This window comes from Labrus mixtus, chromosome 3 (assembly GCF_963584025.1).
Source record: "Labrus mixtus chromosome 3, fLabMix1.1, whole genome shotgun sequence".
NCBI lineage: Eukaryota > Metazoa > Chordata > Actinopteri > Labriformes > Labridae > Labrus > Labrus mixtus.
In genome coordinates this window covers 28140393-28164325 of record NC_083614.1, presented here as the reverse complement: position 1 = coordinate 28164325, position 23933 = coordinate 28140393, and the positions used below count along the sequence as shown (strand labels likewise).

Below are 23933 nucleotides of genomic sequence, written 5' to 3'. Positions count from 1 at the left end.
TTAATTGAATTTTCCAAATCTCTCACCACACACAAATAATCAATACCCACTGCTGAGGGAAACTTGCCTCAGAATTATTAGAGCCTCTCTTTTTCAATTTTGTAGTCATCAGCACATACAGACGCTGCGGGTAATGCCGTGACTATACCCAGAGGATTTATGCCCGCCCCAAGCCTGATTTGCTCAACGAGAGTGACTTCTTTAGAATGCTTACTGAAACTTTTGTTAACCTTAAAAGGACGCTCGTAAGGGCTTCTTAACGCTGCACTCACACTTTGAGGAAAGCAGTAGTTTCAACTATCACAGCGCAAGGCGGGAAAGGAGATGACAGGGCAGGGAACAAGGCAGAGAGGGGAAGGAAGAGTGGCAAGGGAAGAAGTCGTAGGGGGAGAATTTGGGGATACCAGGATCTGCTGTCAGCGTATAAATGTCCTTGAGGATTTACTGTGGAGGGTGGAGGTGATTGGGGAGAGGGCTGGTAGAGTAAGGGAGACTCTATCTGCAGTCTAATGCAGAAAATAAGCTGGAATACAAAATCTGCAGTTTTTAAAGTGTGAATATGCACTGAAAGTAAAGAGCACCCCTTACAAGATAAATACACTTATGGGTGTTCCTGCTATACTGCCTAGGCAGGTCTGGTATGACCAGAGGTGTCTTATAGCTCATTTGATTTGAATACTATATTATACTACCTTTACTTTACATTTGATCATCCCTCATTAGTCTATCATGAATAGTTTGTGTATTTGCCACCAGGGTTCCAATAATAAATATTGATATACACATTTTTATTTAACCTTTATTTATCCAGGAATATTCGGACCAGACTCAGAACACAATTTAAATGGTCATTAATGCCAATGGCCGACCAAATCATTGAACAGTTAGCCCATTGATAATGCTATTTTAAAGTCTGCTAGATATCCAAATTTACTTTCAAGTCCTAGTACAAGGCGCACAGGTCACGTTGAAGTGTTACCGACTGAACTGACGGTCATCACTCGAGCAGAGAGTGTCGAGGCAGCCAACAGGAGCTTCTCTGCCGCATGCTGTCCGGCCTTGAGCTTCATCATTCTCTTTAGTACTTAAAGAGTTCTGTGGTCATTTTGAGTCCCAGAATGTGAAGTTAACAGCCCGTCAAATCATGTCCGTTTTCATATGCCATATTGACCGAGTATGAGAAAAGCCTAGCTACAATGAGCAGAAGATTCTTTTATGGTTCAACAAACATCAGTAATTATCATTATCAAATTATGTTTTGGTAACTTTAAATTAGGGTCACAATGTTCACCATTAACTAGCTGCTTATTAGCATGCTAATTAGTAGCATACTGGCTGCTTATTAGTCATTATTGAGCCCTTATTTGCCCTCAATACCTTCATACTTACTGCTTATTGAGAGTAAGTGGACAGTTGTTGTACATGAATATGCTTAGCTTAGTACGGCCCTTATAAGGTAGAAGTGAGTAAAGGATATTAAGATCCTAACTTCATCAATAAGCAGTAATTGGAGGGTATTGAGGGCCAGTATGCTACTAATTAGCATGCTAATCAGCAGCTAGTTAATGGTGAATACTGTGACCTTGATTTAAAGTTACCTATGTTTTTTTCGACAGCAGATTTTAACATTCGCAGTTAAACATCAATACAGTTCAACTCAATACTGTAGATTAGTGAATGTGCACGATATGATAACGGTGAACTTTCATACTGTGGAATACCGTCAAACCGGCAAATTGGGTTCCAGCGTCACGCTGCGATATCAGTTTACCCCTGCAAAACTGTTTGCTAGTCATGAGCGACTATCTTCTGCCCCCTCATACAAAAGGTTCCTGAGTGAAGAGTCTTTTTTTTAAAACACAAAAATAAATGTTTGACTTGCGGTCTTCATTTGAAGGTACTCAAGCAGGTCATGAGATGTTCTCAAAATTGATCACGTCTTTTACATCAGCATTCAATTCAGCTTGATTTGCATTTTTTTTTAATACTTTGAATGCAAACACATTTCTAATCTGCAGCTCAGGTGATGAAGGTCTTTACCTGGTCACTTGAATTCATGTTATTACGATGCCCCAAGGGGGGGGGGGGGGGGGGGGATTGTGGGAACACATAACAGGCAGTGAGCTAAGTCAACGAACTGATGAGTCATTGTGGTGTGTAATGAGGGTAAGGCAATATCATTGATATTTTGACTCTGGATCTATGGAGTATTGAAACCACCAAGTGGAGAACAGTTAGTCACAATGATTCATGAATCAATCTCTTCTGTGCACCCTAAGAAAACATCTGACGTGGCAGGAAATGTTAGATCTACATTCAAAGTTTATAATGTGGTTCTTGTAAAATATTGCTTATTTTTCTTTTTTTTAAATGTTCTGAAGTAACAGACTTTCTTACATAATCTTCTTCATTAGCATATAAATTATACGGACAAATCTCAGATAAGTGGCACTTCTTGATAATTCTCCTCAGCGTCTTTCAAAGAGTATCTCTCACCCCTCTCCTCCGCGTATTCAGCACATGCGCCCACCGCCTAAAGGCCACAGCAGCATATCTAAACAAACATTTTACACTAGAGCAGAATCATGCTGAAAGATACCATCAGCATCATCTGTCTGGATTTCATGCTCCCAGCAGATATAGGGCAGAACTCTTCAGCGGCTTTGAATAACAGTTTGTTTACTTAAAATGTGTGTCTCAATACACATAGAGGGCCGATTCTCTCCCACAGCTATCTGCCTTGACATTGTGAAGTCTGTTGTTGTAAGGAGGCTTATGCAAAACTGATACATTTCACAGATCCACCATGTGACAAAAATGTGACATTCCTGCGGCGTGGATCCACAATGCATCATGTATGTTCGGCCTCGCTCACTGGAACTAATTAAAATAATTTCTAACAGCCTTATCGGAAAACAAGCTCCCCTCCTGACAATAGCCCTTATTAACTTGAAACAAGAAACCATTGTGTGATTGGATCACAAGAATGGCTCTGCTGCAGGCGCAATATGTGCCTAAAATAATCAAATTAATTCTTTCTCTGGGATATCCACTCATTGGCTTGTTTGTGTAACCATAACAAAATGTTGTTTTTCCTCCAAAGGTCGCCCTGCACACGATGGTCAACCAAAACAAGCACCCATTGATGCTTTGAAAGTTTCACAACAGAGAGGATGAAGGAAGGAGCAAATGGAATAGTGGCCAAGCAGTGGAAAGGGGGATGTCCTGTGGGGATGAAACGGCATCGTGACTGCATTTGTTTTCCTGCTTATGTTGAAATCAGTCAAACTGTTTCCACAAAACGTTTTGTCGGAGACCCTTTGACGGAGAAGAGATAATTCCCTTTTTATGAAGGATGTCATATGAAAATAATTAACAAATACAGCCTTATAGAAGCAACAAGGAGGGATACTCTCTTTGCAACAAGCACTTTTTATTTTTTATTAATGTCACTGTTTTTTATATTATTATTGTTTGTGTTTTTTCCATTTATCACTTGATTACCTCCTCTCCTTTACTCTGACTTTTTAGGCTGCTGTAATTCCCTAGACAGGATCAATAAAGTTGAACTTATCTTAAAATATTGAGCGGACAGGGGCGTCGGTGGCCTGGTGGAAGGTGCGCGTGCCCCATGTGCGGACATCCCGGGTTTGGTTCTGACCTGTGGCTCCTTTTCCTGCATGTCATTCAGCAAACTCTATCTCCCCCTTGTTTCTGACTATCCACTGTCCTCTCTCTCTCTCTCTTTTTTTTTTTTTTTTTAAATAAAAAAACGTATAAAAAAACAAAACAAAATAAACTTTTTAAAAATATATTAAGTGGACACTATGAAAACAGTCAAGTTATTCAATAAACTCAAATTATACCTTTTGGGGGAATCTGTGTTGACTAAATACGCTTCAAATTTGCAAAGTCTTACATCTTAAATAAATCTTAAATAAATAGTAATAAGTAATAAATTTTGAACCCACATCTCGACTTAGCCGCAGCCATAAAACCTCTCTTTAATCAATGTGCTAAAATAAAACCCCTGTTGTGTGAATTTGCTGTGTTTGTCTTGATTGCATGAAAGCATATCAGCACATGATTATCACACAATGAAAGCTTGTTTACACTGACACTGTTGTAGGTCTGTTGAATTTATCACCAGGTACTTAACCTTGACTGTGATGAATGACTCCCACTTTGGGTGCTTAAAAGGCACGCAGCAATAAAAAAAAAGGGAAACAAAAAGAAATGCCATCCAAAAATGTGTGCTTTCCTCTTTGATGCCACAAATGACATGCGGCATATCCTACATTTTTTTAAATGCATTTTAAAACTAATTTGGTCAGCAGAAATATGCAGAAAATCCCATTACTTTCTAAGAAAGTCATGATTCATCCATGTGTTTGTAGGTTTGTGTGTTTACTTAGCTTCCTGTGTCTTCTCAGGTTTAGTCCTCAGGTCAGAAGAAGATCAATGTGAAGGAACGTCCTTGTTCACTGCTGCCATCTACTGACTTAATAGAATACAGAATCAAGGAAATACAATAAAAAGCACACACACAAAAACAGCAATGCACAGAAGAGAAAAAAAAGTGGGAATCGGAAGATGAGAGTTCACTGTGTTTGTAATGAATGAGCAGCCCTAATCTGAAAGGGAAAGCCATGTCAGAAGTGAGTATTCAGTTTGAAATAAAACCCGTCATCTCTCCATCTCAGGCTTTGATGGAGACGGAGACATTTCCGCCTTTTAGCAAAGATTTAACACCGAAGAAAAAGTCTTTCCTCCAGCTCTCTCCTGGTCCTGATGGATGCAGCCGCTGGGTGTTCCAGCCTGGATCACAAACGGGTCTCGTCTGGGCAAACCAAGAGAGAGAATGATGTCATAAAGGTCCCATATAATATCTTCAGGAGTCATCAGATTCTGATTCTGACAGTGTTCTCTGTTGGATAAATGATATATTGTTGCATTAATTACCCCTAAAGGACCACACATTACTACTTATAAACACTAGTTATTTTGAATTCAGTCACAGAACGGTGAATTAAAAGCTTGAATACGACCAGAGAGATTCAATTTAAATGAAAAGCAGATAACTGAGAGGGATGGTACGTATATAAAAGATACAATTCAATACTTGTATAATGACTTCGACTATTCATGAATATCCTGAATGTGCTACTTTTATATCAAATCTATGATCAGATAAACGGTCTCTGAGGTATTGATAATCCAACATGCCCAGAAAAAAGTTTTGTTGTTGTGAACTTTGGTTTTCGTCTCCCTTTGTCTGATTCCATTGACCCCCTTCAATAACCAGTACATACATTTAGACTATTATAGTAGAATAAAACAATGCTGTGCCCCCAAACGACCCCGATACGACACAACCAAGTGAGTGTTATGAATGTAATGTAAACGGAGCTCATGTAACGAATCAGTGACGGCACTATAAAATTAAAAAACTAATGCTTATCTTGATGGATGGAGCAGTCACTAAATGTCTGCCTTGACTAAGGAAATGGTTCTTGTCTTAAGTGACTCTTATACAACTATTTTTAGTGCTATGTAAATCACTGATAATTTGGCCAGTGATGGATCTCAGTCATTCCACGTCTCCTGTCATTAAATTCTGATATGTCATTATGACCATCAGGAAAGTGTGGCAATTGAAATATAGCAACTCGTAAAACTGGGAGTTCTCTGGAACAGCTCTACTTCGGCTCTTTCTGTATTTATGGTGAAAAATAAATTTTGCGGCCTTCACTATAAATCATTTATGAAAACAGTTGTTTGAAATATGGGGAATACAACAGCTTTGAGAAAAGAGCTTACTTTCCAACCTTGTTTGAGGGACCTCTTCTCCATGGGTTGTGTGACTTCTTAGTCTTTTATGTTGTCAAGGGGCAATATTAGGACTTAATATACTGATTGTTTTCATGATTCATCCATTGGCCTTTAAATGTCAAAATATGAAGAAATCAGCTCACCCAAGTTTCTCAGAGTGCAGAGTGTTCGAGGTGCTCTTTTGTCAAGGTCTAATCCTTTGACTAACTCAGGGGGGGGGGGGTTCCCAAACTTTTTGGGGTCCCTGGAGGTGGTTAAGGCTAAAAACGTAGCTCAAAATCACCCAGCGCTCTGAGAGGACTATCTAATCCCTGGTAACGCAAAAAGAACACAAAGGAATACAACAGACATCATAAATGTATTTTTTTATAGTCATTTATTGTAAGAAAGGCTTGAAGCAGAATACAAGTCATTTGTGGACATACAGCGTAATGTACACACAGGTGTGTTCATCTTTACAGTAAGTATCGTCACACATCATTTTCATTTCACTCAATGAAATGGTTTTATTTGAAATTGAACTGCTTTTTTGTATCTATTTTTTCAATAATGGGTAGAAGATATGATTTTAAAATGTTGCCTTTTTGGAAGGCACCTAGCAAGGCCCCCAGGGGGACCCGACCTCCACTTTGGAAACACTGGTCTAAGGGATAATATAAATGAAGAAGAAAACCAGCAAATCCTTATATTTCATATTCTGGACAAAGTTAAGGTAGTATTCATATATCAAAGCTCAATCTGAAGTACCCTGTAGCTGTATTTATAAGTTATTGTTACAATGTGGGCAGACTGTGGGTAGTATTATATTCTACACAAGGATTAAACATATGATGAAAGTTTAAAAATAATCTCAACAATATTCACACGTTACATTTCTGAACACTTCCAGGAAGTGGAGCTTGTGGTTTTAGGTCATTCATCCAGCAGCTGCTTGTTCACTTCTGCTGCGGTCTTGAATGTGGAATGAGAGGCCAACCACACTCACAATATTATGGCGGCCCTTTTTTTTTTTCTTTTCATTTCATTTGAAACAGAGAAGGTCACAGAAACAAACACGTTGTTCTGGTGTTTTTTTTTTTCAGAAATCCCCTGCCCACAGTCCCACATGAACTGTTCTGATCTATCAGTATTAAAAGAGTTCAGTTATTCCACAACCAGATAATCAATTTTATGTCCAAGGGAACTGTTGACATTTTAAATCACCAGCCCATTTCTTTAACCTTTAAGGCTCAGATTTGTTGAGACACGTTGTTCACCCTGTTAGCAAAGTTCAGTTTCAATAAATTGCTTTAGTTGCTTTAAGAAGAAACCTATGACCATTAAACTTATCTAAGCCATACTTGATTATTTTAATCTTCACTTTCACTTAAAACAGTCACTGACAGTAACAGCAGCCAATAAGTTACAATACCAAAAGCAAAAGGAAGGATATGTTTAAACATGCAGCAGGAACACAACTTCTTATCCTGTGCCTTTTAAATATTATTGGATTAACTCTGAATGCATTTCTAATTTAGTTTTCAGAAGAGTTAAAACATAATAATATCCTTTTTTTATGTGGTTATATTTATGTGACATCACAGGCTGAAAAAAATATGAAGACGGACGCAACAACAACAACAACAACAACAACAACAACAACAACAACAACAACAACAACAACAATCTCTCTGACCACAAAACCAGAGAGTAAAACTCACTTTTCAGTTCTTATCATAACATAAAATTTAACAAACCACCTGCTAGTCCAACACGGTACCAACACAAACCAGCAGAAGGTGTGATTGTACTACAGGTAAATAATAATAATAATAATAACAATAATAATAATAATAATAATAATAATACATTTAATTTGTAACGCACTTTACATTTTTGCAAAAAAGTCTCAAAGTGCTACAGGAAAAAAAATAAAAATAGAAATAAAAACAAAACAAAAAGCAACTAACGAAACTAAAAGCACAAGCAGAAGGCTAATATATAATAATAATATTATAATAATAATAATAATAATAATAATAATAATATAATAATAATAATATAATAATAATAATAATAATATAATAATAATAATAATAATAATATAATAATAATAATAATAATAATAATAATAATAATGATATATTCATGCCACTTAGAAAGATTTATATAAAACCCAAATATTCCAAAGTAAGTTTATGTTAAGCTATTATTAGTTTGTAGACATTTACACTGTGTAACGAATACGACAAATAAAAACAGTAAAGTGAAACAATACTTACGGCATTAAGGGGTGTTTGTTTGTCACTCACATTTTGAAACTGGCGCCTTTGTTACACCCATTCAGCTCGTGTAAAACATGGTTAATCCAACTTATAGTTCCGGATGTCCACTCTATCTGAAAACGACAAAAAAAAATCACGAAAAACAGTTTGAATTAAAGAAACAAAACACAAGTCGTATAATTTAAACATAATACAACATGTAATATTTAATTATGGCATTTATTAGCTTTAAACACAAACAAGAAAGGTTATCGGTTGTTTCTTCCGTGTTCGTTTTTGGTGAACACCCATATTTTTTTTGTTTACCTAGCAACAGGCAGCAGATAGCAACGGGGTGTGACAAACGACACGGCTGGCGTAAATATGATTAAGTGAATACATATTTGATGCTATTTTTATGAGAACAAAAGTGTTTAAAGTAGAATTAACGTAGTTTTGCAAACGGTAGCTGCCGTATCGGGTTGTAGTCTGGTTTGACACCTGGAAAGTGTTAGCTTACGATAAACCTTTTCAAGATGTCTTTTCAAGATTCAGCTCATCCCTCTGATGAAGAGGAGGCTTTCTACACGCAGTGCAGAGCCGCATACCTGGCTGTGTTCAGGTCTAGTTTGACTCATATCGCTTCAAAACAGCAATTATGTCGTGGTAAGCTAACATAACACTCCTGACTACTTAGAAAGCAATTTATTTACTTAACTACTAAATATCTGATATCTAAATATCTGCCTACCATTCATCTGATATCTAAATATCTGAGTACCATTCATCTGATAACCTAAATAATCTCTCTGCTCTCTACTCTTTCGCTCTTTCTTTCTTTCTCTCTCTCTTTCTTTCTTTCTCTCTTTCTCTCTTTCTTTCTTTCTTTCTCTCTTTCTTTCTTTCTTTCTCTCTTTCTCTCTTTCTTTCTTTCTTTCTCTCTTTCTTTCTTTCTCTCTTTCTCTCTTTCTTTCTTTCTTTCTCTCTTTCTTTCTTTCTTTCTTTCTCTCTTTCTTTCTTTCTCTCTCTCTTTCTTTCTTTCTCTCTTTCTCTCTTTCTTTCTTTCTTTCTCTCTTTCTTTCTCTCTCTTTCTTTCTCTCTTTCTTTCTTTCTTTCTCTCTTTCTCTCTTTCTCTCTTTCTCTCTCTTTCTTTCTTTCTTTCTTTCTTCCTCTCTCTCTTTCTTTCTCTCTCTGTCTCTTTCTTTCTTTCTCTCTTTCTCTTTCTTCCTCTCTCTCTTTCTTTCTCTCTCTGTCTCTTTCTTTCTTTCTCTCTTTCTCTTTCTTTCTCTCTTTCTTTCTTTCTCTCTCTCTCTCTTTCTTTCTTTCTTTCTTTCTCTCTCTCTCTCTTTCTTTCTCTCTTTCTCTCTTTCTTTCTCTCTCTCTTTCTTTCATTCTTTCTTTCTTTCATTCTTTCTCTCTTTCTTTCTTTCTCTCTTTCTTTCTTAATTTCTTTCTTTCTCTCTTTCTTTCTCTCTCTCGATCAAACAGGGTTAAACATCTTACACTGATTCCAAATATTTCAAAATATGATTCCAAATATGTAAAAGCCTTAAATCAGAATTATGAACACACACACAGGCTGAAAATATACACACATGCACAAACAGGATCCTATGGACATGCACTAATGTAGAGATGTCAGGGTGACAGGGCGGCCCACAGCGGGTGCTCCTGAGCTGGTGGTGGGGAGGGGGTTTGGTGCCTTGCTCAAGGATGCCTCGGCAGTGCTCAGGAAGTGATCTGGCACCTCTCCAGAGCCGGACTTGAACCGGCGACCCTCCGGTTCCCAACCCAGGTCCCTACAGACTGAGCTACTGCCGCGCCAAATGTCTCTTTAATGACCTTGATTTTATTAATGTTCTGTATTTAACTGTGTACAGAACTTTGAATTACTGTGGTAATACAAGTGGTACAGAAGTTACAAGACAAATAGACTGTATTTCACAACAAACTGTTAGATTATAATCTTACCTGCTCGTCTTCTTCAGCTCTCCAGCAGGCCGGCAGAAATCCATCCCATGTAACTCTGAATAAATACTGGACCCCGAGGACATCCAAACTCAACTTTGATGACTTCTGTGAGATCCTTAGGTGTGAGAGGAAGACGGAGGAAACGGAGCTGATGAAAGCCTTCAAAAAGATGGATGTGAGCGGTGATGGCTACATCTCACACAAAGAACTTGAGACGGCTCTTACCACTGTGAGTCACCTGGTTTTTTTGTACTGGACAAAGCTACACAAATCAGTGTGGATAAATGTGTAAATTATGGCCATCTTTGAAAACATTTTAGAGAGAACTTGAGGGTTGTTGCGCCATAGGAACATCAATTATATTGGCCGCTGCTGATGTCAAAATTAAATGTGACAATGCTTTAGACAATGTTCACACAAAGAAAGTCGTTATATATTCAGACAATGTAATTCCATTGACCACGTAAACCATTTTAAAAGAGTGGACGTAGCCAACACAATGTCAGCCAATTTTGAAATAACTCCAGCATATATATTTTTGTTTGTTTTTTTGTTGAATCTTCCAGAGTGGAGAGAATATGACCCCTGAAGAGGTGAACGCCATTTTCTCATTAGCTGACATCAACAAAGACGGCAAACTGGACTATGCAGAAGTGAGTTTAGTTTCACTTTGTGTCAGTATGAAGTGAATTATTTTACTTCAGAACCCATTGCGCCCGTATAAAGTGTATTTTCATTGGATGTGTCTTATCTTTGCTTGTTAGTTATCAAAATATTTCATGGTATGGATTAGCTGAACCTCAGAAAAGGGGGCTCTTACACCACAGTTAGGAATGAATACACTTTTCCTATGTCTTGTTAATTCCTAACTTTTGTTTGTTAAGTTGAACTGAATTCCCATAAAACACAGAAGAATGGAAAACACAAGAAGAAGAAATTGTTTTTGTTTTTTTTACTGTCATCCTGATGCATCATCCTCCTTAACACTGGTCTACTGTTGCTGTCAGTTCTGCAGATTGCTTGTGTCTACAGTAGAGCAGTGTCAGACAGCTGCTTTGGAGAGGCTTGAGACTAACGCCAAGCTGAAGAGACAGAACTTTGGCAGTCAGTCATACAGCCCTCCGAAGAGCTCCGTGTCATCAGCAGCGACATCAGGATCAGCAGCAGCGGCAGTGACCCTCCCTCAGCCACCAGAAACTCCCAGAGCCGACTCAGACACAACACTCAAGAAAGGTACAACATGTGCTGTGACAACGTAGGGAGTAGTAAACAATAAAGGTTTGTTTTTGTGTTTCATACCGTTCAAAACACTTTCACATAAATCAGAGAACGAACACATATTTCTGATCACTTAAATGTCCTGACAAGATGTCCTAAATGTCAAATTAAATTATAATCTCAGAAATCTGAATGATATGCCCACAGATCGGATCAACATTTAGAGTTATTCTTAGAGACCGCATGTTGAAAACATTTGTGGAGAAGAATTTATTTTTTTCCATGAAAATGCCAAAGCTGCCTTCATGTGATGTCTGAATAACAGGAAAGATTAGTTCCTGATTAGGAACATTCACATGTACTATGCAGAACTACAACTGGGAACGTGTGTAGAAATTAGGCTTAACAACCCGACATCATGTTACTCAGAAAAACAGTGTCGAAGGGTAAATGTTGATTTGATGTTACTTTTTACGATCATTTCTTGTATTGCATATTGATTATTTGCACTAAATGTCATTTTTAAATCGTGTTAGGTTGCATCTGTCAGTTGTTGTCCAGTTAGATGGATCCAGTTAGCATCAGTCAGTAAGAAAATGTTCGATAACTGGACAGGTAAAGGGATCTTCAATTAGGCAGAGTACTGGTGCAGCAACAAGTCCGGGACAAAATCACATAAAGCCAAAAACAATTACCAACATGTTGCCTGAAGTCTGAATACGGGAGCATCAGAGGAGCATGTTAATGCACCATCACATCTCCCTGGTCTATGACTCCTGAGCATGAATGCAATTTGCACGGCAGAATTTACAAGTTCATAGTTTCACACTTGTACACACGGCTTGCCCCAGTACGCCTCACCGATTAGTTATGATGAATAAATAATAGCTCTGTTATTGATCGATTTTTCACTCCCCCTCTGACAAATCACCTCATTAGGACAGGCCATACATCATCATAGGCAAACAACTAGGGCAGCCTGTTTGCAGGGAGGAGACTGTAAATCGTTTTGATTTGGCCAATCAGTTCTGCCATTATGAGATTGACAAAAGCTCCATCCACACTGAAAAAAAAAACACTGCCGTATAACCGTGGATATGAAGTTTGCGGTCCTGCCAAAAAACACATTTTTAAAGCTTAAACAAACACAGACTGATAGCCAGTCCAGCTTCACCTGTCCGCAATAAAACATATTGATCCGTACAGTTATCTTTCTGCTCAGCCAGTTGAAGGTGGGTGTAAAAAAAAAAAAAAAAAACTGAGATTTTTCACTTTAAAATCAAGAAAAAGAAGAAGGAAGGTCCTGGATGAGCAAGGTGGGGACAGGTCCGCAGTGAGAAGATAGATGGGGTTGATTTAAGTGGTCAGTCCATGTTCATGTTATTGATTCAGAGGATTCCTCCACTTCTCACTGGGGAGATGATGAGGGATTACGCAGTGGTTGAGGGGAGGGCCCAGTCGGCCACCACTGCAAAAACAAATGAGCTCCCACACAGTTGTCGGGATTATCACATTATTGTGCCTCTCCAACGTATTGATTTATAAACACTGCACTTTAACAAAGCTATGACACGGGATGCAGCGTGATCGCACACCGTGAATGGGTTCTTCTTGGCCCTAAAAAACATGTTTGACTTCTCATTTGGTCCTACATTTCTAAGAATAATTTATTACTACCAATAAAATAAGGCTATAACTGTATTGGACACGAGAAGTTTTGGTGAATTCTCTTCAAAAAAACAAAATGAGATACAGATTTACAAATGTTTCATGTCAAGTGTGCGTGGCTAAGCAATTAGAAAAATTGATGATTGCTCATGGATAATAAGTCTATTTAGCTGTCTGATTTGTGCAGTTTTCCAGCCCCAGGAAACCACTAATGTCAAAACAACACCCCCTTTTTATTTAAACTCCAAATAAAAAAAAGCTTCTTTTCAGTGCTTCTTTGTCCTCAACCACACAGCAGCTCCACCTCTGGCATCTAGATTATATTACTGCCATGGATACAAATCAGATCCCTCATGAAAACGTGACAGTTGAACTATTTATTCTTCTGCTGCGGTAATTTGCTAGGAAGCCTCCAACAATTCTTCCAAAGCTCAATTTCCTGCGCTTGGAAACAATCAGACGCTCTCATTAGTGAATTGATATTTTCTGCCTTCAATTAGTGTTCAAGGAAAAGAAGTGGTGCCAGATAATGGGTCTGAGAGGATGCCTTCATGTCATTTGTGATTAATTAGAAGGGGGTTGATCCTGAGCTCACGTGTCCCCAGAACCCAAAGTAGTCGTGTCCACGTGAACTTTGAGACGGACTTCTGAGAAGACAGATGACTTTGTTAATGATGTTGTGCGCCTCATCTCTCTCTTTCAAAGTGTGTTTACTGTTTGAAAGAGGGGAGGGTTGAACTTCATTTGTCAGAGCTTTCCTTTTGCTCTTGCAGCAATGTTGTGACTTGATTCATTTCTAATGGTTTTGGATGTTTTGTGTGTGCGAGTGTTCGCCGTTATTCATTCCCGTTTTTTATTTTCGTTTTGTCTGAAGACAGCCGATCGTCATCTCGTCCTTCTTCGGCTCGCAGCAGACGGTCGTCCCTGTCCAATCCGACCACGCTGACAACCAGCAGCACTAAGGCTGGCAAAGTCCAAGAGCCCTCAGGCTTACAGGTAACCTCGTGTGGAGTCATAATGACTTCAGAGCTGCAGTAAATGATCATTTTATAGCGCTGAATCAGCCTATTATCTTTTCAATTATTTGAAATTGAATGCAATGCCCATCAAAGGCTCCCAGAAATGTCCATCAATACTCTTAATCACAAATATATTCCATTTACAGTGAGATAAAACAGAAAATCCCGACATGTGGAAAGCTTGAGCCAGATCATGTTTTGGTTTTTTCTTCAACAAGAAACTCTGAAGTTTAGTTGTTCATAGTTCTCTGAATGAGTTTATAAAATAACGATAACATTGTTGAAGTTTGAGTAATTTCTTAATCAAAATGTTGAAATGTATTTATTGTTATCACAGGATGCGATGAAGCGGGGGGGGGGGGGGGGGGGGGGTTTGTCTCTTGGGCAAATTTCAAAATCTACATTACGCTTTTTAGCTATGTTATTTCTTAATTCACAATATTTCACTCTATTTAGTTCTAGACCAAATTTAAGTGCTTACTCAGAAACTGCTTCAATGTTCTCATGCTGCTTTTTGCCGCCCTCTCTGCAGAGTTTCTCAGTAAAATCAGGGATGATCGTCTCGATTTTCTACCAGTTCATTGATTGCAAACGGCCTCATTCTCTCAGACAGATAAGAGTTTGAAAGATAATTTATGAATGGGTTTACAACATTACTTTGGAAACCATCTATACCACCATATCTTCATTTTAGAGACACTCCTTTCTTCATCTTCTTAGAAGCAGCAGCCCACCCAGAAATGATGATTGAATTGCTGCCACTTGTACAGAGCGACAAAGAAGAACAGTGCGCTGCAAGTTTAGAATGAAATCAAAACTAGAAAAATGTCAGCATGCATTGTTTCATCGATATACATTTAAGGGCTGTTTGTGTTTATAAATTAAAATCTAAGATAACTAAAAAGGTTTTTTTCTTTTTAAATGGTTAGAAATCTGTGTATCTTCAACAGCCTTTAGCAAACGGAGATCATCAGGAGGAGGAGCTGCTGCTAGCTAGTTAGCATAGCTTGTTTCTACCCGCTGAGCTTGTTTAAGAGCAGGATTCCTTTTTGTGCTGAGCCAGATCGTCCAACAATGCTAATGAGACTTCCAAACATGGTTAGAGGAATAGCCTGTATCTGCTTCAAAGTATTAATAATGTGCTTTTTTAATCACTCAAATATGGAAGGATTTCTCATTATCAGCTTTTACTTACGTATTTTAACTTCCTCGTGCAAAACAGGAAAATAACAACAGCTGAGTTATAAAAACTGCTCAATCCAGTCTGTTCCTGTGTGTTTATTTGTATTTAACGAAATCTAATGACTCTTAACTAAGGTAAATATTGCTATTTGGATAACATATCAATGACATTAGTTCAAGTATATGCATAGTTTCCTTGAACCTGAAAGATTAACTGCTGGAAGTCTCAGTGTGTGGGCTCCAGTCAGAGACTTCCTGTAGACCAGGCTTCGAGTCTCCCTGTTAGCCAGTGTTCCTGATGGCCAAATTCAGCCCAGGGTGGATAGTTATAGGCCGTATCGATTCCACGCTCTTTGTTTTCACTCTTTTTGGCTTAACCTCGGCTGGTTTTCTTTTCAGCAAGAAAATAAATAAATAAAAACAACAGCCTCCCGCTCCGTCTCGTGGGACCCGAGCAGTGGGTTGAGATTGGAAAGGGACGAGAAATCATCGAGGTAACAGAATGTGTGTCCAGAGATTACCTCTGAGGGGAAGTTCTGCCCTCTGTACTGGCTGCAGGCGGATCATTTGGAGGTGGAGGGCAGTTTGTGTTTCTGCAGCCGTGTGAATTCTGCAGATATGTCTGCAAGAATACAAACAGAACGTGTAAGGAATAGTCCGTGTTAGGGAGGTAACGATACACCCAACTAGCAATTTGATACCCATCTATGATGCTGATATTCATGAATTCTCTCACAATATTGATTTTCTAATTTTTGTTTTGGAAAGAGATTGTGGTCAATTTATGAAGCTGTTTCTTCGATTTCAATTCTCTGAAAAAAAGCAAGATTTATATATTTTCATATGACATTTTACAATACAGCAGAAATCAAGTGTATCCTCTGTAAATGTCTCTCTGAGTCATGACTGTCTACAATGAGTGAGAAGCGTGTCCAGCTGTGTTGTTGTCAGAGTCATGTTTACATCATGTACACAAGGACGGGACGGCCCTGCGTATAAAAGCTGTTTCAGTCAAGGACTCGAGAAAAGAAGAATAACATAGCCAAATAAGACAAAATAAATCTGTATCTGATCAGCATGTGTTCCTGGCATTGAAGCAGAAAGCTTTTAGAAGACACTGTAAGGACCCATCTTAAAATATTTTTAGAAGTCTGGTCCTGATGACGGGCTCTACCTCGTTTAGCATCAGCCCTTAAAAATGCATGAAGTGACCTCTGTGGCTCTTGCACAAGTGTAGGTGAGTTTTTTTGTTTTTGTTTTAATCTACTTCCCAGCCTTTGTTATCAATAATTAGATGTTTATGTTGTTTTTATGTCTGCTGGTAACGAAATAGAGTATCCCAATATATCTTTTTTATGCTATTGATTTGAATTGTCCCTCATTTGTATGAATGTTTATTTGCATCGCGAGGTGTCGTCACAGCCTTATTCTGTATTTAAGGGTTTTATTTTTACAATTGTAATAAGAACCATAGGAAAAGGTGAAGGTCAGTCATTAATGTGTGTGTGTGTGTGTGTGTGTGTGTGTGTGTGTGTGTGTGATTGTGTTGGTGGCGGTCGAGCCTCTGCGTCGCAGTAAATCAGACCCGTGGTCAGAGCCGGTGACAGCAGCTGTATTAGTCTGCAGGCTGACCCTCTCTCTGCGGGGGCATTAATTCTGATGTCTTTAAGCAGAGGGCCAGTGCCCATGGCAATTTCCCTCATTTAATATTGTCTGGACAAACCACTGAAGTGTTATGGTTTGATCTTTTATGCCTCTCACACAGCCCAAGATAAATACTTAGAGAAAATGGCTTTTCTCAAAAGGAGTGACATGCTCCGTCTTTATGGCACTTTCTTTGTTTAACTTGCTGATTTATTTGTCCACTAAAAAGATATATAGCCTATTCCAGACCTGCTGGGCCCTCCGCGTCCTCTTACTGTGTGTCCACACCAACTGTGTTTTCATTTTATGTGTCTCCGGTGAGCGGAAGGAAAACTTCCTTGTTTTGATGTTCCTGTTCAATTTCCAATTATTACCTCATTTCAGCTGTGCTGCCAGACGGAGGAACAACAGGATTTCAAAATGAGAGAAATATTAGGATTCATAAATATCTCCAAAGTAGCCTCTTGATAGTTTTGAATGACCGCTGGCCCAAGATTGAAAAGGCTGTATTTATCAAAGTTAAATGGACTCCAATTTGCCACATCAGGTCCTAGGAGAGCTCTACTTCACCAAAAACATTGTGTAGCACTGCTGCCCTCCTGTGGATCAGCACAAGTACTACAAGTGTTCACAAGCAATCACATAAATAATCAAGAATATGCCCCTTGAAGGTTGGAGCGGTAATTATCACAACGACGGTTTCTGTTAATCAAGTGAGCAACCGTCCTCTTATGATTGACTGCTTAATTCACTTTTTTATGCCTAAATATACTTCTCCTGTCACACGACCAATCCCTCTTTAAACAGGAAGTGCAAATTAGGTTTGGTTTGTGTTGAACGAATGAATGCATTTTGTTGTCGAGCAGCAGAGTTGTTTGTTAGTGTCGGGATCTAAACCGAAACGAAACATAACAAAATGTAACAGGACACATTTCAAAGCACTTCAAATAGCAAACGAGTGATAAAGTTTGAGTGTCATCACTCTTCTGCTTTATGAGCCACACTCACTTAGTTTATGTGAATGTTGTGCGACTGTTGTTTAGTTAAAAAATGTGATTTTCTTTTCCAGGAGTGGCATCAGAGTTCAGTGAAGGGCTGTTTCTTCGTGGAGGATGATGGGAGTATCAGCTCTCTGCAGTACCAGCTCCACATCCCGCAGACCACCAACGTCTACCTGACCATCCAACCACTCAGCCTCAGCCACAGGCCTGGTACTCCCACTCTTTTATATTTCACATAAGCAAAACATCATCACAATGTACCTTAAAGATTATTGTATTTTGCTTGCTCATATGATGACGGAAGTCAGAAATGATGGTTGAAGAAGATTGTGCTTGAACAGTTATCTCAAGGGTTCTGGGTTCTGGATTCGGACTTTGGATTACCATAATTTAACTAATAGAAGTCCACTCCTGACATTTCTTTCTGGACGGCTTCCTTAACTGACTTTTGTTGCAAAATACTTTGACTTTCTTTAGACTCTGCTCTGTGTTTTTCATGGTGAATACCTTGTTTTGAATTACCACAAATTGCAGGCAAACTCCTGCTCACTATCTACTCTGCACAAATATGTTAACAATGTTTCTGTACCAACATGCTGCCAACATATTAATGCAAAGAAGACAGTACTCTCTCTCTCTCTCTCTCTCTCTCTCTCTCTCTCTCTCTCTCGTTTGTGACAGCTTTTAGTTTATAAAATGACTGAAGATATAACTTTTTTTTTAAAGCTTTGTTACTTTATAATTCTGTGGACCATTAGAAAAACGGAGATTATATCGTTTTAAAACACGTGGTATCGAAGAGTAACCAGGTATTGAAAATATTGACAACCTCAGCGTCCATGCATGCAGAAGATGTAAACTCGCTCTCATATATCGTTTGTGCTTTTGTAAATACAAAGATACAATTTAAAAACAGCTTGCGCAGCTTTGTTTTTCCATAGATGTATTTTCATTTAGCCAAGTTTGAATAAAATCTTTGTACTATTTATGATATCTAAGTTTTTGTGTTTGACATTTTAAATCCATTCATACATTTATTTTCTTTGGCTTATTTGTGGTCAGGTCACAGTGACAGCAGGCCTTAGTTCAGTGTTCTCCAGCTCCTGTAAAATGTTATGTTAAATACTAAAGCCTGACATCTTGTGTTATTCTGCAGACAAGCCCTCTCCGTGGATGACAGTGGACACGGCCCTGTTCGTCATGTCAGCTGGTGAAACCAAAGAGGATTCAACTTTAGTGTGCTTCACTGAGTCCAAAGACAGAGAGGTGGGTTTGATGTAACATTACATTCAGTGTGGATTTCTTATCAGTCCACATGACGCTGAGTTTGAGAGTTCTGTTTCACTTCGCTTTTTTTTTATTCTCCAGAAATATATTTGGAGAGGAGAGTTGAATGCCGGGACTTATTACCTGCTCCCCTTCACTAGTGGCTGCAAACTGAAGAAAAGAACTACAAAGAACCTCTCGAATAAACCCGTGGAGCTCATCTGCAGGACGGATACTGGGGAACTAGATCTCACCAGGGAGCTCAGGTTGGTGTGTGTGTTTGTGTGTGTGTGCTTGTGATTGTGAGTGGGTGTGTTTATGTGTGAAGTAGCATTAAAACACACTCAAAAGCAAGTGTTTATTTAATGTCACCAACTTGCTGGCTAATATAATAGACCAAGTCTGGTCTGTGATTTATTTATGTGGACCCAGTTTTGAAGAGTAGGACATTTTTTATAGCTCTGTTACAATGCCAGCCATTGAGTGGATGATTGAATGAATACATGATTGATGGATGAATGAAATTGAGCTTTTCTGGTGGAGCCGTCATCACAATTCTCCCACTGAGCCCTTCCACTTGACCTCTCTGTTGAGTGTTCTACTTCCTGTTTCTTTAGTCTATGGAGGTTAAGTTGTCAGCTAACCCGCCGAACAGTCCCCCAAAATAGATTTTTTTAATTCAGAGGCAGACTAACAGGGTGCAAGACAGAACATGGTGCAGGAAAAGAAGCCATTGTCTTCACAACAGTTGGACACATTTTTTAAAATGAGTTGGAAATGATTTGTTTCATGTCGATGAAAAGAGAGATGTAACTTGATCTTTAGCATCACAAGCATTAAAAAAAAGATAAATGCTATTCATTCATAATGTAAATGGAACTTTGTGCATGTGCTGATCTAAAACAGAGAGACATGTTCTGTGTATTAGATATGAAAAATAGGACTTTAAACATGGTGCCCCATTTCCATGTTAAAGATTTGAACTCCTGACCCTCTGATTGGCCACTAACCAGTCAGCATCATTTTAAAATGTGAGGCTTCAGCAGCTTTATAATCCAGTGTGTGACATTGTCCTGTGTTTCCCTCTTTGTGCCACAGGGAGGTGCTGTCTGACATCTTTGAAGTGATTGACACGGATGGAAACTGTTTGCTCAGTCTGGAGGAGTACAATTTCTTCGAGATAAGGACCAGTGGAGAGAAATGTGACAAAGATGCCTGGGCTGTCTGCAAAGGTGATCACACTCACCGTTGTGCTGATACACACAATGTTTGTTTTTGTAACCCTGATGTAAAATATAATTTAAGAGAGAGGTGTATGGCTCTTATTAGTTGTTGTTTTGGTGTTCAGAGAACTTTGATATGATAAAGAACCAGCTGACACGGCAGGGCTTCCTGGAACTGAACCTGATGGAGGCCACGGAGAAAGACGGAGACCCTGCAGACCTGTGGGTCACCCTGGAGGCCATGGGCTACAACCGAATGTTGGAGCTAGAAGAGGTACTTAAACACTTTCACTTTTACTCTTCTCTCACCTGAATTCTTCTTCGCGTCACCAGCCATGCCTTGTCTTGATTTCTTTAAAAAAAATAATATTAAAAAAACTCAGAAAAGCTGTGAAACTGAAATCCATTTTTTTGGGATAAAGTCGTCTGAATGTGTATCTGAATCTAACCAGTGTTGGATTTTTAAGGCTGAAGCCATTACCAATTTTCATGAAGAAAATAAAGATCAGTCGTTGATATGGTGGCTGATGTAGGACATTTTTTAACCAAAATGAAAATAACCCTTTTTTTTTAATTTAAGTTGTACCAAAATATTGTTTGCTAAGGTAGTCTGAAGGCTGCTTTCTAAAACACATAAATATTTAACAAAATTACACATTTCCAACACATTCTTGTGTAGGTTGGTGTCCACTCAGCTGTGATGCTCTAATGCTCTGAGTGTTTTAAACTATGGAGCTAGAATACACTCTGCTTAACAAGAAACTATTTCTAAATCACCCTGATTGTTGTTTTCTGCTTTAAGCGGCCTGTTTTAAAAAGATTTACATCAGCACATGTTGGAAAGCTTAAACGCCAATATAATATATCAGCGATAGAGCCATATCTTCCAGATGATATCTACTGAGCTCTTTATTGGTCGATTCTAATGCAACTGTGTGTAAATGTTTTGATTCTGATACCAACACTTACAGCCTTGAACCATACGCCTAATTTAAGTTCTCTTCTTCCCTCTATGTCAGGCGTGTCCGTTCCAGATAGACGTACACTGTGAAGGCACTCAGCCCGCCATCCAGCCGCTCAGTTTGGACTCGGGGCCCAAGCTTCTGAACCAGGCCCTCCAGAAGTCCATCACAGCCAGGATCGGGGCCAAAGCACTGAGGGGCCAAGACAACGTCTTCATCTACACCTGCAGAGGAGAACACAGGGTCTCCTCCCTCATAGCCAACAAGGTTTAAACATTACTGTGTTGTTGGACTGATTATCTGACTGACTGAGGATATCCTAAACTCAAAACAGGGACTTAGTTCTGCAAAAAAAAAGTTGTGAGTGTTCCTGGTTCAGTGTGTTTTGAATTGATATTCAGCAATGGTGTTCACTCTCATAGCAACAGGAAGAACTCAACAAGTATGTCCTGGTGCTGCAAAGGACAAAGGAACGGGGGAAATTCACAATAGTGTGAAGCTTCATGAGACTGTTGAATTGATTGTTTTTTTATTTTTTATTCTTATGTACCTTTTGCTTCACAAGTCAACTATAATGCTATAATCGGGTTTTAAGGTTCATGATTGATGTGTAGTAGTGTCTTGTTTACATATCCATTAACCAAAGAGCTTAAAGTGACTCCGAAACAGTTTGGTACACACGATGCTGTTTGTATGCTTAATGGCACAATTTGATCTGTTAATTCATATTTTTTCATTCATAATATTGAATTAGAACAAATAATAATAGGCAGAGTTTTCACTTTTTATCAACAGGATTTGTTTGTTTATTTTCTTGGTTTGTTCGTTGAGCTTTTGCGCACAGTTTCTGCTCAGTCTTCCAAAGTTTATTGTGACCTGTGGAAACCGTTTGTGTTGCAGAACAACCAGAAAGTGACCGTCCATGTGAACAACGAGCAGAGCAGGAACTGCTGCAGCAGCAGAGGCATGAGTGTGTTTGCTGTGGAGGTTCCAGCCAGGACTAAGATGGTACGAGGTCTCCCTATGATTAATTAAGAGTATTTGCCTCTGAGATGTATTAATTAAGTTACACAAACACGCTGCATACAACAGAAATACTGTAAAACTTCTATTAATAGCCTAGGCTTTTATTTACTTTGCCTAATTTATTTTCAGGCATCCATTAGACTGTAATTATTTCAAACAAAACTCGTTCACAGCAAAGATGTGGAAGACTATAAAACTGTAAATTTACACCAGAAAGAATATTTCTCTCTGAACAAAGTTAGGATATTGATAAACTAATTCAATCACTAATTTGATTTTGCTTTGATAGACAGCCCGTCTCAGGCTTTATAAACACTAAGTGCACAATTGAGATCTGCCTTAATTTGTCAAAATGTGCAGCAACACCAGGCTAATTAAAGGGACAAGGCCTTAAATTGTGATGAGCTTTTATTTGGAGTTTTACGGTAACTGAATTTGTACTTCAGAACAGTACTTGAGCATACCAGAATACACTTCTTTTTTACATTTCCCCTCTGGTTTGGATGTCGATAAGGTGTGTGTTTTGTTCTTTAGGTGTGCCAACATGTTCTTCCCATCAACGATAAACAGGATTGGACGTACAACTGCATGGAGAGCATATTACCCTGCACGTAAGAGTAACATCAACGACGGGCTTTAAAAAGGATTCAAGATGAACAGCAATAGTTCTAAGTCCATTTGGAGTGTAAAAAATAGTTGCAACTGTTGGACTCAGTTATTTTTACAGGACATTTTTACAGTGACAGACGCTCATTCAAAGCTAACATATTAGTTTATTAAAGCTTCATTTGTCAGACTGTAACACCTGGAGATTAAACCCTCTGCCCCAGGCTCAGATGAAAGAAGTAGAGAATGGTATGAAGTACATCTGATATTTGTTGTTGCTGCTTTTGTGCCTTTGTAAATGTGACACGTCAAAATTCCTTCAACAAAAAACAATAAAATGTATTCATATTTATCCTGTTACTGAAGGCTATTGTCACTGTTAATGCCTGGACAGTACGTTTAACAGTCTACTCGTATGTCTAAAACTGTGCGATGTTCAACCAAATTAAATAGCTTAATACTTCTGTCATTCATTTGAATAAAGTTTCTTTTAACATGTTTCCTGTAAGTTTAAGCATCTTACATGGTTTGGATCCTTCACTGGAAAGTCACCACAGTAGATTTCTAACCGTTTGGATCATGGGGCACCAAGACGACTTTCAGCCCTCCTCAGAACAAAGCCAATTTTCTGGCTTAAAATCTTTGTGCTTGTGAATGTGTTGTTTTTTTTTATTATTACTCTCCTGCTGGTTGGTACATGTAGGCAGATCTCAATAAAGCTGTTTAAATGCTGTTTAAAAATAGATATTTGCTACATTGACATCTCAAGAAATATTTATTTTCTCATCTAATCTTAGCCTGTTTTAACAAGAACACCTTTCAACTGTTAAATGACTTAATTAATGCTCTCTTTATGTTGAAATAAAACATTTTTGTATCTTGTTTTTTCTTACTTACGGCCTTTTTCAGCCTGCATGAAATCAGAATCAGATTTATTGGACAGGTGCTCACACATGCAAGGAACAGGCCATACTCTCAATGAACTATAGAAGTATATAATTAAATATGAAACTCTAAACAAACAAATAAAAAAACTAAATCATCTCTGTCCCTGTGCAGTTACTGGTCACCA

General features: G+C 38.5%; 2 protein-coding genes across 2 annotated transcripts in view; both read left to right on the top strand.

The window, feature by feature from the left end:
• Nucleotides 1-23933, top strand: part of pgm1 (phosphoglucomutase 1) — a 139556-nt gene that overhangs the window by 103489 nt on the left and 12134 nt on the right. The window lies entirely within an intron of this gene.
• Nucleotides 8409-23362, top strand: efcab7 (EF-hand calcium binding domain 7). Its single transcript, XM_061034348.1, has 13 exons — nucleotides 8409-8741; nucleotides 10064-10275; nucleotides 10613-10699; nucleotides 11054-11279; nucleotides 13807-13928; nucleotides 17847-17988; nucleotides 18935-19044; nucleotides 19147-19310; nucleotides 20143-20276; nucleotides 20393-20541; nucleotides 21287-21496; nucleotides 22130-22237; nucleotides 22790-23362. Exons 1-13 carry the CDS (start codon nucleotides 8612-8614, stop codon nucleotides 22868-22870), a joined length of 1875 nt encoding a protein of 624 aa, XP_060890331.1. The 5' UTR covers nucleotides 8409-8611; the 3' UTR covers nucleotides 22871-23362.